The sequence below is a fragment of the Cucumis melo genome, chromosome 7, assembly GCF_025177605.1.
Source record: "Cucumis melo cultivar AY chromosome 7, USDA_Cmelo_AY_1.0, whole genome shotgun sequence".
Taxonomy (NCBI): domain Eukaryota; kingdom Viridiplantae; phylum Streptophyta; class Magnoliopsida; order Cucurbitales; family Cucurbitaceae; genus Cucumis; species Cucumis melo.
In genome coordinates, this window is record NC_066863.1 from 22483111 (window position 1) to 22498722 (window position 15612).

Genomic DNA, 15612 nt, shown 5'->3' on the forward strand with positions numbered 1-15612 from the left:
ATGCTAGCCACAATATGGGTTTCAACGAAAGAGATTTAGTCATTAGTAAAGCAGAGGTCAATCAAGGTACTACTGTGAAAAAATTAAAACCTCGAGCTAGAGGGCGAAGTTATCCCATAAAACGACCCACTTGTTCTATAACTATTGTATTGAAAAATACATCTGTGAATAAAGAAGAATTTAAAAGATACCAATACACCATAAACAAACCTGGTGGATTGATAACTAAAGAAAAGTACATAGATATGACGTGTTATGAGATGTATACTAATGGGGGATTATGGGACAAAAAATAAATCCACTCGGTTTTAGACTTGGTGCAACCCAAGGACATCATTCTCTGTGGTTTGCACACCCCAAAAAATATTCTGAAGGTTTACAAGAAGATCAAAAAATACGAGATTGTATCCGGAATTATGTACAAAAAAACATGAGAATATTTTCTGGTGTTGAAGGAATTGCACGTATCGAGATTCAGAAAAGAATTGATCTTATTCAAGTGATAATCTTTATGGGATTCCCAAAGTTATTAATAGAAGGTGGGTCTCGAAAAATCGAAGAATTACAGATGAATGTACAAAAAGAATTAAATTCTGGGAACCGAAAACTTAACATTGCTATTACAAGAATAGGAAACCCTTATGGACACCCTAATATTCTCGCAGAATTTATAGCCGGACAATTAAAGAATAGAGTTTCATTTCGCAAAACAATGAAAAAAGCTATTGAATTAACTGAACAGGCGGGTACAAAGGGAATTCAAGTACAAATTGCCGGACGTATAGACGGAAAAGAAATTGCACGTGTCGAATGGATCAGAGAAGGACGGGTTCCTCTACAAACCATTCGAGCTAAAATTGATTATTGTTGCTATCCAGTTCGAACTATCTATGGGGTATTAGGCATCAAAATTTGGATATTTGTAGACGAGCAATAATAAGCCCTTACTCAACTTGTGTTTACGTTTTATTCAATGATCGACCAAGAAATGACAAATCAGTCTTTTTCATTTAAATAAAAAATGAGCAATTCTATAAGGTTAAATAAAAATGAAATTAATCATTTGAGATAATTGCTATGCTTAGTGTGCGACTCGTCAGTTTTTTTTATGTTCGGATTAAAACCAAAAAATAAAGAAGGATAAGCCCATACATAATCTGAACTAATAATTATAAAACTAATAACCAACTCATCGCTTCGCATTATCTGGATCTAAAAAACCAACCAGTCAAGATATGTTATATTGGTCATATTATTGTAGCAACTGAAATCTTTTTTGCATAAAAAAAATCCGATTATGAGTTGTCAAGCAATAAAAGTATGCGGATAAATGGAAGGGTGAAAGAAAGAGAGAAAAAGAATATGAATGATATATCATTCCAATACATAATATGTAAGGTCTATGGGTCATCTCATAAAAGGTAGTGTAATAAAGCATTAAGACTGATGAATTCATAATTAGATGAATCTGTTCATAGAACAAAAAAGCAAAGAGCCCCGAGACAATAAAGACTGAGAAGATTGACTCAAAAAAAAATTTTATTACGGGCTCCATTGTATAATTAAGACCTAACCATTAATCGAGAGGCGATGGGAACGAGGGAACCCGTGAATACATAATATTCTATTGAAAACGAATCCTAATAATTCATTGGGTAGGATGGCGGAAGGAACCCAAGACCAATCCATTTATTATGAGAGGTAGGTTCATGGGCTAACTAATCCGAGAACCAAAACATATATAAAAAGAGTAAATATTCGCCCGCGAACGTTTCCATTTTATTATATTTCTAAATTAGGGTTGATCAAATATAATAATAGATAAAAAAAAGGCAAAACAAAATAAAGATTTGTTATAACCTTAATAATAAAAGAAAAAAATAACAAAACGAGATTATATTATCTATAATTTTTTAGAAAACTATAATAAAAAAACTTATTCTATTATTCTAGAATCTATAAACAGTTTAGTTTTCTATCAAAAGAAAAGAAGATATACAAATTTCGAATAGATTGATTAAATGAAATCTAAAAAATCCCATAATTGAATCTATTATTCAGAAAATATCAGTAAATACATGTATATTTTTTTGAATCGTTTCATTCGCGAGGAGCTGGATGAGAAGAAACTCTCATGTCCGGTTCTGTAGTAGAGATGGAATTTAGAAATAACCATTAACTATAACCCCAAAAGAACCAGATTCCGTAAACACCATAGAGGAAGAATGAAAGGAATATCTTATCGAGGCAATAGTATTTGCTTCGGGAGATACGCTATTCAGGCACTTGAACCCGCTTGGATCACATCGAGACAAATCGAAGCCGGACGAAGGGCAATGACATGAAATGCACGACGCGGTGGAAAAATATGGGTACGTATATGTCCGGACAAACCCGTTACACTAAGACCCACAGAAACACGTATGGGTTTAGGAAAAGGATCCCCCGAATATTGGGTAGCTATTGTTAAACCAGGTAGAATACTTTATGAAATAAGTGGAGTAGCCGAAAATATATCCAGAAAAGCTATTTCAATAGCGGCACCCAAAATGCCTATACGAACCCAATTCATTACTTCGGGATAGAAATGTAGAATCAAAGGAAAGCGATCTTTGTATAAGATGAAAAAAAAACAATTGCAGATTTTTTTTTTTTTTTTGAAAAACAATATTTCTTTTTTTTTTTTTACTTCGCCCTTTGCATTGAAAGAAAAGATTCCAAAATAATATGATTCAACCTCAAACCCTTTTGAATGTAGCAGATAACAGCGGAGCCCGAGAATTGATGTGTATTCGAATCATAGGGGCTAGTAATCGACGATATGCTCATATTGGTGACGTTATTGTTGCTGTAATCAAGAAAGCCGTCCCAAATACACCTCTAGAAAGATCAGAAGTGATCAGAGCTGTAATTGTACGTACTTGTAAAGAACTCAAACGAGAAAATGGTATGATAATACGATATGATGACAATGCTGCGGTTGTTATTGATCAAGAAGGAAATCCAAAAGGAACTCGAATTTTTGGTGCGATTGCCCGAGAATTGAGACAATTAAATTTCACTAAAATAATTTCATTAGCACCTGAAGTATTATAAAATGAGACAGACCGTGAGATAGTTATACTATTTGAATGAAATTAATTAGTAGATTGTGTATCACGTATATACCTTTTCAAATTCATAACTATTTAATAAAAAAGAATGTTGATTAGATCAAAAATTTAAGTAACCAATAATTTTCGTTTATCATGGGTAAGGACACTATTGCTAACATAATAACCTCTATTCGCAATGCTGACATGAATAGAAAAGGAATGGTTCGAATACCATCTACTAACATCACCGAAAACATTGTTAAAATACTTTTACGAGAAGGTTTTATTGAAAACGTAAGGAAACATCGGGAAAGCAACAAGGATTTTTGTGTTTTAACCCTACGACATAGAAGAAATAGGAAAGGACCATATAAAACGATTTTAAATTTAAAACGGATCAGTCGACCTGGTCTCCGAATATATTCTAACTATAAAAAAATTCCTAGAATTTTAGGCGGAATGGGCATTGTAATTCTGTCTACTTCTCGGGGTATAATGACAGACCGAGAAGCTCGACTACAGGGAATCGGCGGCGAAATTTCGTGTTATATATGGTAATCTTTATGATATTCGAATTATACACAGAACTTCCCTATTTGTAAAAAAAAAAAAAAAAAGAAAAGAGGTGGGTTTATAGTTTATAATACCACTCCCCCTTCATTAATTGATACTTTGAAGGGTGTTTCGTCTGGAATGAAAGAGCAAAAAAGGATTTCTGAAGGTTTAATTACTGAATCACTTACCAATGATATGTTTTGGGTTTGTTTAGATAATGAGGATCCAATTCTAGGTTACGTTTCAGGAAGGATTCAACATAGTTTTATCCATATACTAGGTAATAGAGAGTCAAAATTTCAGTAAGTTGTTACGATTCAACCAGGACTAGAAGGCGTATAATTTATAGACTACGAAACAAAGATTCGATGATTAGGTGAAGTAGTCTTTTCACGTGCAATATTCTTTTTTTTGTAGGGAGATCCAATTCGAAATAGAAAATTTCAAGAAACTTATTTTCTTCCAATAAGTAGATTCGGAATTAAGGTAAGGAATAAAAAATATGAAAATAAGGGCCTCCATTCGGAAAATTTGTGAAAAATGTCGCCTGATCCGTAGGCGGAGACGAATTATGGTAATTTGTTCCAATCCGAGACATAAACAAAGACAAGGATAATCTTTATAAAAAAAAGGACCCCTAAAGGCCACCCAGAATATATACATAAAAATAAATTAAAGGATCCGTTTTGACATGAAATGGATATATCCATATATCTCTGACTTAGATTTATGAGATGATAAAATATGGCAAAACCCATACCAAGAATCGGTTCACGTAGAAATGGACGTATTAGCTCACGTAAAAGTACGCGTAGAATACCAAAGGGCGTTATTCATGTTCAAGCAAGTTTCAACAATACAATTGTGACTGTTACAGATGTACGGGGTCGGGTAATTTCTTGGTCCTCCGCCGGTACGTGTGGATTCAAAGGTACAAGAAGAGGGACACCATTTGCCGCCCAAACCGCAGCAGGAAATGCTATTCGGGCAGTAGTGGATCAAGGGATGCAACGAGCCGAAGTTATGATAAAGGGCCCCGGTCTCGGAAGAGATGCAGCATTAAGAGCTATTCGGAGAAGCGGTATACTATTAAGTTTCATACGGGATGTAACCCCTATGCCACATAATGGCTGTAGGCCCCCTAAAAAACGACGTGTGTAAAAATAAACATTGAAGAGAAATTTCAAGAGTAATAAATAATTCAATGATTTTATCAAAAAATATTACTATGGTTCGAGAGAAAATCAGAGTATCGACTCGGACACTAAAGTGGAAGTGTGTTGAATCAAGAGCAGACAGTAAGCGTCTTTATTATGGACGCTTTATTCTGTCTCCACTTATGAAGGGACAAGGGGATACTATAGGCATTACGATGCGAAAAGCTTTGCTTGGAGAAATAGAGGGAACATGTATCACACGTGCAAAATCTGAAAAAATCCCACATGAATACTCTACCATAGTCGGTATTCAAGAATCAGTACATGAAATTTTAATGAATTTGAAAGAAATTGTATTGAGAAGTAATCTGTATGGAACTCGTGATGCGTCTATTTGTGTCAAGGGTCCTGGATGCGTAACTGCTCAAGACATCATCTTACCACCTTCGGTGGAAATCGTTGATAATACACAGCATATAGCTAACCTAACGGAACCAATTAATTTTTGTATTGAATTAAAGATCGAGAGGAATCACGGATATCATATACAAACGCCAAATAATTTTCAAGACGCAAGTTATCCTATGGATGCTATATTCATGCCTGTTCGAAATGTTAATCATAGTATTCATTCTTATGTAAATGGGAATGAAAAACAAGAGATACTTTTTCCCGAAATATGGACCAATGGAAGTTTAACTCCTAAAGAAGCACTTCATGAAGCCTCTCGGAATTTGATTGATTTATTTATTCCTTTTTTACATGCGGAAGAAGAAAAAGAAAACTTCCATTTTAAAAATAATAAACAAAAAGTTACTTTACCCCTTTTTACTTTTCATGAGAAATTGGCGAAACTAAGAAAAAAGAAAAAAGAAAGAGCATTAAAATATATTTTTATTGACCAATCAGAATTGCCTCCTAGGATCTATAATTGCCTCAAAAGGTGCAATATACATACATTATTTGACCTTTTGAATAATAGTCCAGACGAACTTATGAAAATCAAACATTTTCGCATAGAAGACGTAAAACATATATTAGACATTCTCGAAATGGAAAAGAATTTTGCATAAATTTGAAATCCATTGGATTTTTGTTGTAAAAAAACTTTATAAAAAAAAAGACGAAAATGAAGTTTGAATCTTTAACAGAATCCGTATACTCAAAATAAATAAAAAATTTCATTAAATATGTGTATCTAGAGGTAATTCACTTTGAAGCAACTATTCCCTAGATACACACATCGTGATATTTTATTTATTTCACAATTGAATCAATTTAAAAAAGCCCTAAAGTTAGGGATTTATCAATCGGTAATGTTGCTCCAATACCCAACCAAAGAGCTACTGCGGTACCAATCAAAAAGACGGTTGTCGCTACTGGACGACGAAATGGATTTTGGAATTTATTGACATTCTCCAAAAATGGTACAATTAATAATCCCGCCGGTACGGAAACCATTAAAAGAACACCCAATAACTTATTTGGCACTGTACGAAGTATTTGAAATACGGGAAAGAAATACCATTCCGGCAATATTTCCAAAGGAGTTGCAAATGGATCTGCGGGTTCACCAATCATTGATGGTTCTAGAACCGCTAAGCCCACGTTACATGCAATAGTACCTAGAATGACTACTGGAAAAATATATAAAAGATCATTGGGCCATGCGGGTTCTCCGTAATAATTATGACCCATACCCTTAGCCAATTTAGCTCTTAATACAGGATTATTCAAATCTGGTTTTTTTGTTATTATGATAGGTGAATTATTATGGATCCATCCCCCGAAAGAACCGGACATGATAATTTTTCATCATCCGGCTCGAGCACAAATCAAACGAACCAACTGGATCCAGAAAAAAAAAATCGATATCTTATCCAAGCATATATAAAATAAATGAGTGATTCAATGTAAGAAAAAATTTAGCGGATTCCGTTTTCAAGAGTTACAATTATCCATTTCAAGGAATTAAGTTCGTACAGATAAATGCTCAATACCCAAGTAGGCTTACAAAGTTGATAATGTTCAAGTGCTTTCTGGGTCGTCTCAAACCTTGCGATGGGGCTTTAGCCCCCAAAAATATTGATACTTTTTACATCCAAAGGATTTACTTGTTACTAATAGAGTCTAGCCTATGTTCTTCTTTAGATCCCTTGTTTCACTCCGATAGTATTATAAATCGAGTCAATGCAGAGGAAATGAATGCATTTTCATACTATTAAGTAAGTGAAATAGATAAAACATAATCTGTATTATGGCATATATATCACCTATTCTAATGGATCTTACAGAGCCTGGTCATGCACGACATGGTCAAGTCTGATCATGGAAAAGATTCTCTTCAAGCGAACCAGCCTACCCTCTGTATGGAGCTTTCGCGGTGGTTGGAATAAAGACACATTTTGTTGTGAATCCCAATGTGGCAGATAAAAAGACATATATCTACACGGTCCAATCAATAGTTCAAGTCACACACTCCCATAATCCATTTTCTCTTCGAAGAATTCCCTTCAACTATTATTGAAAAATAACGAATAAAATTTCGTGGAGTTGAAGGGAAATATCCAAATACATGTCTTATTTTTCAATAATCCATATTTGCAGCAATGAAATACTCTTCTTCCCCCCTGAGTAATCATAAATAACTAATTACAAATCTATGATTTCTATTCTCTATAAAGGACCAGAAATGCCTTGCTTACGTATCATTGGGAAGTGCATTAACATAAATACGGCAGTAAGAAGAGGTAATACAAAAGTGTGTAAACTATAAAAACGAGTCAAGGTAGATTGTCCCACACTAGCACTTCCGCGTAATAACTCTACCAAAGGCGACCCTATTACTGGAATAGCTTCCGGTACACCTGTTACAATTTTGACTGCCCAATAACCAATTTGGTCCCGAGGTAAGGAATAACCAGTTACACCAAAGGATGCGGTCAATACAGCCAGAACCACACCTATAACCCAAGTCAATTCACGAGGTTTTTTAAATCCACCAGTAAGATACACGCGAAATACGTGCAGGATCATCATTAAGACCATCATACTTGCCGACCATCTATGAACTGATCGGATTAACCAACCAAAATTTGCTTCCGTCATTATATATTGAACAGAAGCAAAAGCCTCAGTAACGGTCGGACGGTAGTAAAAAGTCATAGCAAACCTCGTATCTACTTGTACTAAAAAACAAGTAAGCGTAATTCCTCCTAGACAATAAAATATGTTGACATGAGGAGGAACGTATTTACTAGTTATATCATCTGCAATCGCCTGAATTTCAAGACGTTCTTCGAACCAATCATACACTTTATTGAGATAGGTAAACCAAGGGGACCCCCCTCTGAGAACCGTATATGAGAATTTCGTCTCGTACGGCTCAAACAGAAACACCCAAATACCGCTTGTAACGGATATGTGTACTAAAAAGTTTCAAACTTCTTAATGCGATGATTCAATTTTTTGTATCAAGATACGAAAGAATCAAAATCCAAAAAGTCTTCTTTGTAGTTATAATGCCCAAATATCAAGTCGGCTCATTCATAGTTATATTGATCATTAGGGGCCTCTTGAATCTTCTATTTACCTATTTTTTTTCTTTGATTTGTATGTAATGCGACTTTACTCTTGTTTTCTTTATTATTGATAGGAATTATCTTGTTAAGACCCTATGAATCAATTAAAACCTTAGATTCAGACTAGAACCACGATGATTCAATAAAAAACCTTCCAAAAAAAGTTCAAAAATTCCCTGAGTAAGAACCCTTGGATTATCACTTATTCAATGCTTATTCAATGACTGAATATAATGAAAAAAGCTAAAGAAAGGTTTATCCTTTAACCAAAATAAGTAGAAACGAAAGAATAAATTTTTTTTATTTATTACTTCTAACTCTTGTTTCGGAGTCCGGCCACGAGGTCTGATAAGTATGAATCATAGTTCTAATATTTGTTCTAATATTTTGGAATCTATTTCATATATTCTGTGCTCCAGATACTAGCCTAGACTGAATATCCAACGAGATAAAATCATCTTCATCAAGATGACCGACTTCTTCTCTGTCGTATCCATAGGATCAATTCTAACAAGTCACACACTCATATTCCGGAAATACAGAAAAAAATAAATTCCACGATCGAACTACCAAAAAATAGTGGGCTAAAAAGCAGAAACCTACATACTTTAGACTTTCCTTTTTATTGAAAAGTTATTTAGGGGTTCTTGTGAATCGAATCTAATTGCTTGAAATTCCGTCCAGTAAAATGGAAGAATTATAAATCTCCAAAATAATACATAGGAATATCGCAAATAAACCCATCGCGACACCCATTAAAGGTGTAGTTCCCCACCCAGGAGCCACTTTACCATATTCCGAATTCAATGGTTTCAATAAATCCCTTACAATAGTTCGTCTTGGCCCAGATCTAGAACTATCGTCAACGGTTTGTGTAGCCATAAATAATCCTATATTTTTTTTTATTCAGTGAGATCTGTTGACTTTGTATACCATTCCGTTGTAAATAAATGATCTTATTATAGATCCATTGTGGTCTTGAAATTATATAATAATGGAAATAGCAACCCTAGTTGCCATCTCTATATCTGGTTTACTTGTAAGTTTTACTGGGTATGCCTTCTATACTGCTTTTGGGCAACCCTCTCAACAACTAAGAGATCCATTCGAGGAACACGGGGACTAGTTGAAGTAATGAGCCTCACAATATTGTGAGGCTCATTACTTCAATTGAGATAATGAGAAATCATTTTGCCTTTTTAGTTGTAGTTGGAACTTTAGGCGGTTTGCGAAAAAAGATAGCGAAAAAAATTATTCCTAGAGTCGAGACTAAGAGGAATGTATAAACCAATGCTTCCATAGATTTGATTTCGGTTTACAATTATAGCTTCCATACCTGTTTAATTGGGATCTTTTTACGGATAAAAAAAAGACCAAGACAAGAGTCAAAGAAATGAAAAGTCAGCAATCCGAATAAAGATTTATCCGGTACCCTATCTATGTCAAATCAAAAAATAAAGGAAAAAAAGAACAGAGCAATCTTGTATCAGACTAGACTCTTTTTGTAGTTGGATCTCCAAGTTTTTGGAATGCCCCAAATTCTACTTGAGCGTCCAAATCTGGGTCAATACCAGCAAAGACATCTCTGAACAAGGTTCTCGCACCATGCCAAATGTGTCCGAAGAAGAAGAGCAAAGCAAAGGAAGCATGCCCAAAAGTAAACCAACCCCTTGGACTGCTACGAAAAACCCCATCGGATTTCAAAGTAGCACGATCTAATTCAAAAATTTCACCCAATTGAGCACGTCTAGCATATTTTTTCACAGTAGCAGGATCACTATAACTGACTCCATTGAGTTCACCGCCATAGAACTCAACAGTTACACCGACCTGTTCAACACTATACTTCGATTCTGCTCTTCGAAAAGGAACATCGGCTCTAACAATTCCGTCTCCGTCTACCAAAACAACCGGAAATGTTTCAAAAAAGGTCGGCATATAGCGTACAAAAAGTTCGCGCCCTTCTTTATCTCTAAAAACAGGGTGTCCTAACCAACCAACAGCTATTCCATCCCCGTTGTCCATGGAACCCGCATCTCTATCTCTTGCCCAAGGCTGAATTCAATGAACCTATATCAAGGATGAATGAAAATCAAAGGCTGAGTTCTTGCATCCAGCAAGAGCGAATACTCACTCTTCCGCGACGGATGCCTCTGACTCTCCAGGTCCCGCTTACTCACTTCCGATTTCAAAGATTGCATTCTCATACTGAATAACGGAAGACTTGTGGGGAAGGGCTACCTTGAAAGAGAACTCTCGCGGCCAACCCAATCTCGATGAAAAAAGCAAAAACGTGGGCAACTACATCAAAAACCTCTATTCCTGAAGTCAACTCTAGTCGCTCTCGCTCCGCTCATATACTATTCTCAAGCGATCGACTTTCTCTTCCCGAATGAGACTTGGGTAAGGGATACGATTCTTTCATTACCTTTAAGAAGAAGAGCTGAAAGACTGATGCTGCAACTCCTTCTTCAACGGAACCACTTCCCCGATCCGGCCCCATAAATCCGGAATCTGGGCTGGTCTGGCTTCCCCCTTCTGCCCTTGAATGCGAGAAAGACCGAGAAAATGATTCATAACTTGTGACTAGATATATGTATGGGATAAACAGTTGTTGGTGAAAAATCGAAAACTGTAAAAGTCGAATTTTTAGAAAAAAGGAATCATAGTTTAAAAAACTAAATAGAATCATGAGCTAAAAGTATCCATTAAACATAGTTAAAAAAAAAATTATTTGTATAGTTAGAATTGGTTGGACGTGCCTATCAAAAAAAAAAATTGAATATTAATGACTCACTATTAACTCGGTTTCTGGGCCATAATCATTCTGTAGGAGAGATGGCCGAGTGGTTGTTATATATATCTCTAAAAATACATTAATTTCACCAATAATTTCTTTTTGGAATATTTCAATCTTTTCTTTTCGTTATCATATTCTTTTTTAATATTTACTTTGTTTTTTCTGTGTTTTTTTTATTAATTTTGATTAATATTCATTTAATGCATGATATTTCAAATTAATGTTTCATTCATTTTTGGAGGATTTCAAGTTATTTTCTTTCATATTCTTAGTTAACAATCACCGCATTTTCACTGACAAATACTAAAACAATATAAATATATTGTTTTGTTCATTCATCAAACATACCCAAATTTATTTCTAGAAAATTCAAATATATAGTATTATATATATATAGTGTTTTGCTTTTATTATTGGACAATAAATTTTGATTTTTGAAACACGTTTTTTTTTCGTATAGGTTTTGAAGAAACCGTTTTGAAAAGTTCATAACTATCAGAAACTTCTCTTATTATATTTCTTATGGTATTAATATTATTAAATATAAATATTTTAAAATATTTACTTACTATTTAGTTTTTTTAGGTTTATTTTCCTTTTCTTTTTACTTATTATTTGCCTTATAACTTTTACGTATATTAAAAGATTATTAGATTGTTTAATTTGTTTTTAGTCTTGACTCAAATATTGACATGAGAGCACCCTACCAAATTTAACTTACTCACGTCACATTCTAGTTTATCCTTCTAACTTAGATCAAGGCATGAGATTACTCTTTTAAAACATTCATTTCACTAGTAAGGTTCGTAAAACAGTTTTCTCCACACAGTTTTCCCTCCAAAATGGACTAACAACACCTTGAAAAGAAGAGAAAACACACTACTCAAAATAATGATGGGTGTGTCTCACCACACACTCCTCAAAAGTAATTTAGTTTAAGTACAATCTAGAGAATAGTTACAAAAGAATAACAATCCCTCCTAAAACTCATTATTAGGGTAACTCCTGCTACTTCCAGTTTAATTATGTTCGTGATACTCACAAAACACGCACACACTCATATTTTTTAAAAGTGTTTGTTAACGTCTGTGAATAAAATGTATTAAAATATACTTTTATTTTTTGATAAACTGGTGTCGGTTTGGAAAATTTTTAAATCGAGAAATTTCAAATAGAAAAATATCAAAGAGTCATCAACCCAACTAACAACCCAAAATATACCAACATACCAAATTTGACTCATCAACAGGCAAGGTGTAGTTGAACTTTTATTAAAGAGACTAGTTTATTGGTAATTTGAAAGAACAACTGAATTTTGAGTGAGGAATGACAATATTTAGAATAAATGAGTGTATTTCCTTAAATATGAAGGAGGATGTGAGTGATGAGTTGAAATGACTGGATTCCAATAAATTACACCTAATTCATGATGAAAGAAGATGGGGGTAACTGAACAGGCAAAAAGTGGTTTGGGATATAAAAGGCGAGAGAAATTTTTGGTAAGAAAAAGGTAATTGTTGTTGTACCTTCCTTCAAAGGGTAAAAAAAGTGGAATTGAAAAAAATGAAAATTATGAATTTGAACATTTTGTTTTGGGAATTGCCCAATTGGTTACTACGTAATATTATTTATTGAGTTGTTCGTAAATGGTATGGGTCAAATCTTAGAAAACTAACGTGGACTGAATAAAGAGTAGATTCAAATCCATAATTTTGGGAACAGAATCAAAAAATTCCAAAGAACCATAACGTGATCGTACATTTAATTAAATATTATATTTTATTTGAATAATAATAATAATAAAAAAAATCAATATTTATAGAGTCGTCGTAGAGGGCGAGGGTGGTGGTGTACTGTAAATTAAAAAAAAAAATTAAAATAAACTTTCTAATAAAAAAGTTGTTTTTCTTTCTTTCTTTCTTTTTCTGAAATATACAACAAATTCAATTATTTTTATTTTATTTTTAATCACCAATCACCACTCGATATCCTCATCGCTCTAATTCAATTAATTAATTAATTAATTAATTAATTAAATTTTTTTATCACCATTCAGCGATCACTATCGTCATCAGTCAAATCAAAAACTTCCCCTCCCTCCTCACCGCCAATCCCGCGAGAATGGACGTCCCCACGACGGAGCCACCCCATGGCCCGGCGCCCTCGCTGCAAAGAAGCTACTGGCGGAGGTGGAGCAAGCAAGACGTTTTTCCAGAAGAGTCATTCCGGGACTGTTCTTCGTACAAATATGCTCTGTCGCAAACCTGTTCCCGGCTCAAGGACCGTCTTCTGGACCGCTCCTCCGACGATAATGAGCTCCTCGAACTTCCCAAGGCCAGCGAAATCGTGATGAAGAAATGCCTTACTTGGTGGGATTTGATGTGGCTGGCTTTCGGTTCTGTGGTTGGTTCCGGGATTTTCACGATCACCGGCTTAGAAGCTCGCGACGATGCTGGACCCTCAATTGTGATCTCTTACGTTGTTTCGGGCCTCTCTGCCTTGCTCTCTGTCTTCTGTTATTCTGAATTTGCCATCGAAGTTCCTGTCGCCGGAGGCTCCTTCTCTTTTCTTCGAATCGAACTGGGGGATTTTGTTGCGTTCATCGCTGCGGGGAATATATTCTTGGAGGCCATTGTTGGTGCGGCTGGACTGGGTCGTTCTTGGTCTTCCTATTTTGCGAGTATGATCAACTCTGATAACCCCGATTTTCTTCGGTTTAAGGTTAGTTTCTTGTCTGAAGGGTTTAATCTTCTGGATCCAATTGCTGTTATAGTGCTTCTTGTTGCTAATGGGATTGCTATGAGTGGAACAAGGAGGACATCTTTCTTGACATGGATAACTTCCGTGATTAGTACTTTGCTTATTATCTTTGTGATTGTGATTGGATTTGTGAAAGGGAATTCTGCAAATTTGGTACCCTTTTTCCCCTATGGTGCGAGGGGTGTTTTCCGAGCTGCAGCTGTTGTTTACTGGTCTTATACTGGATTTGATATGGTGGCCACCATGGCTGAGGAAACCAAGAAACCTTCAAGGGATATACCAGTAGGTTTGATCGGGTCCATGTCTGTAATCTCTGTGATCTATTGCTTGATGGCATTGTCTTTAACAATGCTACAAAAGTATACGGAGATCGATAGGAATGCAGCCTATTCTGTTGCTTTTGATAAAATTGGGATGACATGGGCTAAATACTTAGTTAGCATAGTTGCTATCAAGGGCATGACTACAAGCTTGTTGGTAGGATCTATGGGACAAGCTCGCTACACCACACAGATTGCTAGAGCCCATTTGATTCCACCCCTCTTCGCCTTGGTTCACCCGAAAACTGGAACTCCGGTATATGCGACACTTTTGACGACCATCACTAGTGCAATTGTTGCATTGTTCTCTAGTTTGGACGTCTTATCAAGTGTTTTTTCATTCAGCACACTTGCCATTTTTATGCTTATGGCTGTTGCATTGCTTGTAAGGCGATACTACGTTAAGGACACAACACCAAGTAGTGATTACATCAAGTTTTTGATTTGCTTACTTATCATTCTTGGTTCTTGTTTAGCATTGACAGCAGTTTGGAATTTGGATAGGCAAGGATGGATTGAATATGTTGTGCCTGCCTCATTTTGGTTCCTTAGCACTCTGGCTATGTCCTTCCTTCCCAAGTACCGATCGCCGAAGGTTTGGGGTGTCCCCCTTGTTCCCTGGCTCCCATCACTGTCTATAGGGATGAATCTCATTCTTATTGGATCTTTGGGTGCTGCAGCATTCTTAAGGTTCTTCATTTGCAGCGCATTAATGCTTCTGTATTATCTGTTTGTAGCCGTTCATGCTACATATGATGTAGCGCATCAAGATGGCTTGGGATCCAAAAATGAGGAGATAAAAGATGATGAAAGTAGGGTGGTATGACAGAGTTCGTAATATATTAGTATGTAAATACCTTTCTGGTTCTCGAGTACGATGTCCATTCTCAGCTTATCTTCTACAGTTCAACTACAAATGGACGATATTTTATTGGCTAGCCAGATGATTCAGTTAGTAACATAAGGAGATTTCTTCATATCAAAAACATTACTTCAGATGATATTCCAGTAGTTTTGTTTATGCAGAGCTATTCAATATTATATGTTTTCAGTTGCTGGTTTGAAGTTGTTTTCTATGAAGTTTCTGATTTTCTCTACTTACTAATCTCAACAATTAAAAACATGTATAATTTCATCTTATATGTGAAATTCCTTACGACAATTGTCCTGGTGAAATCACTTGAATTTGAATATAAAGTCAGATATTCTTTGGATTGTAAGCTTTGTTTGTTTCCTCATGACCAGTCTGTTGTTGTGAACTATGTTACGGTCTCGCTTAAAGACTGGACCCGGCTCGACCATTTTCGTTTTCAACTTGAAACTGTGCGCACAAGGGCCAGGCAT

The 15612-nt window shown here is 35.3% G+C and overlaps 1 protein-coding gene across 1 annotated transcript; it reads left to right on the plus strand.

Moving 5' to 3' along the window:
• Positions 1-13229: 13229 nt before the first annotated feature.
• LOC103492968 (cationic amino acid transporter 8, vacuolar) lies at positions 13230-15365 on the plus strand. The gene has a single exon (XM_008453564.3). The coding sequence runs from the start codon at positions 13310-13312 to the stop codon at positions 15092-15094; it is 1785 nt and encodes a 594-aa protein (XP_008451786.2). The 5' UTR covers positions 13230-13309; the 3' UTR covers positions 15095-15365.
• The last annotated feature ends 247 nt before the right edge of the window (positions 15366-15612 follow it).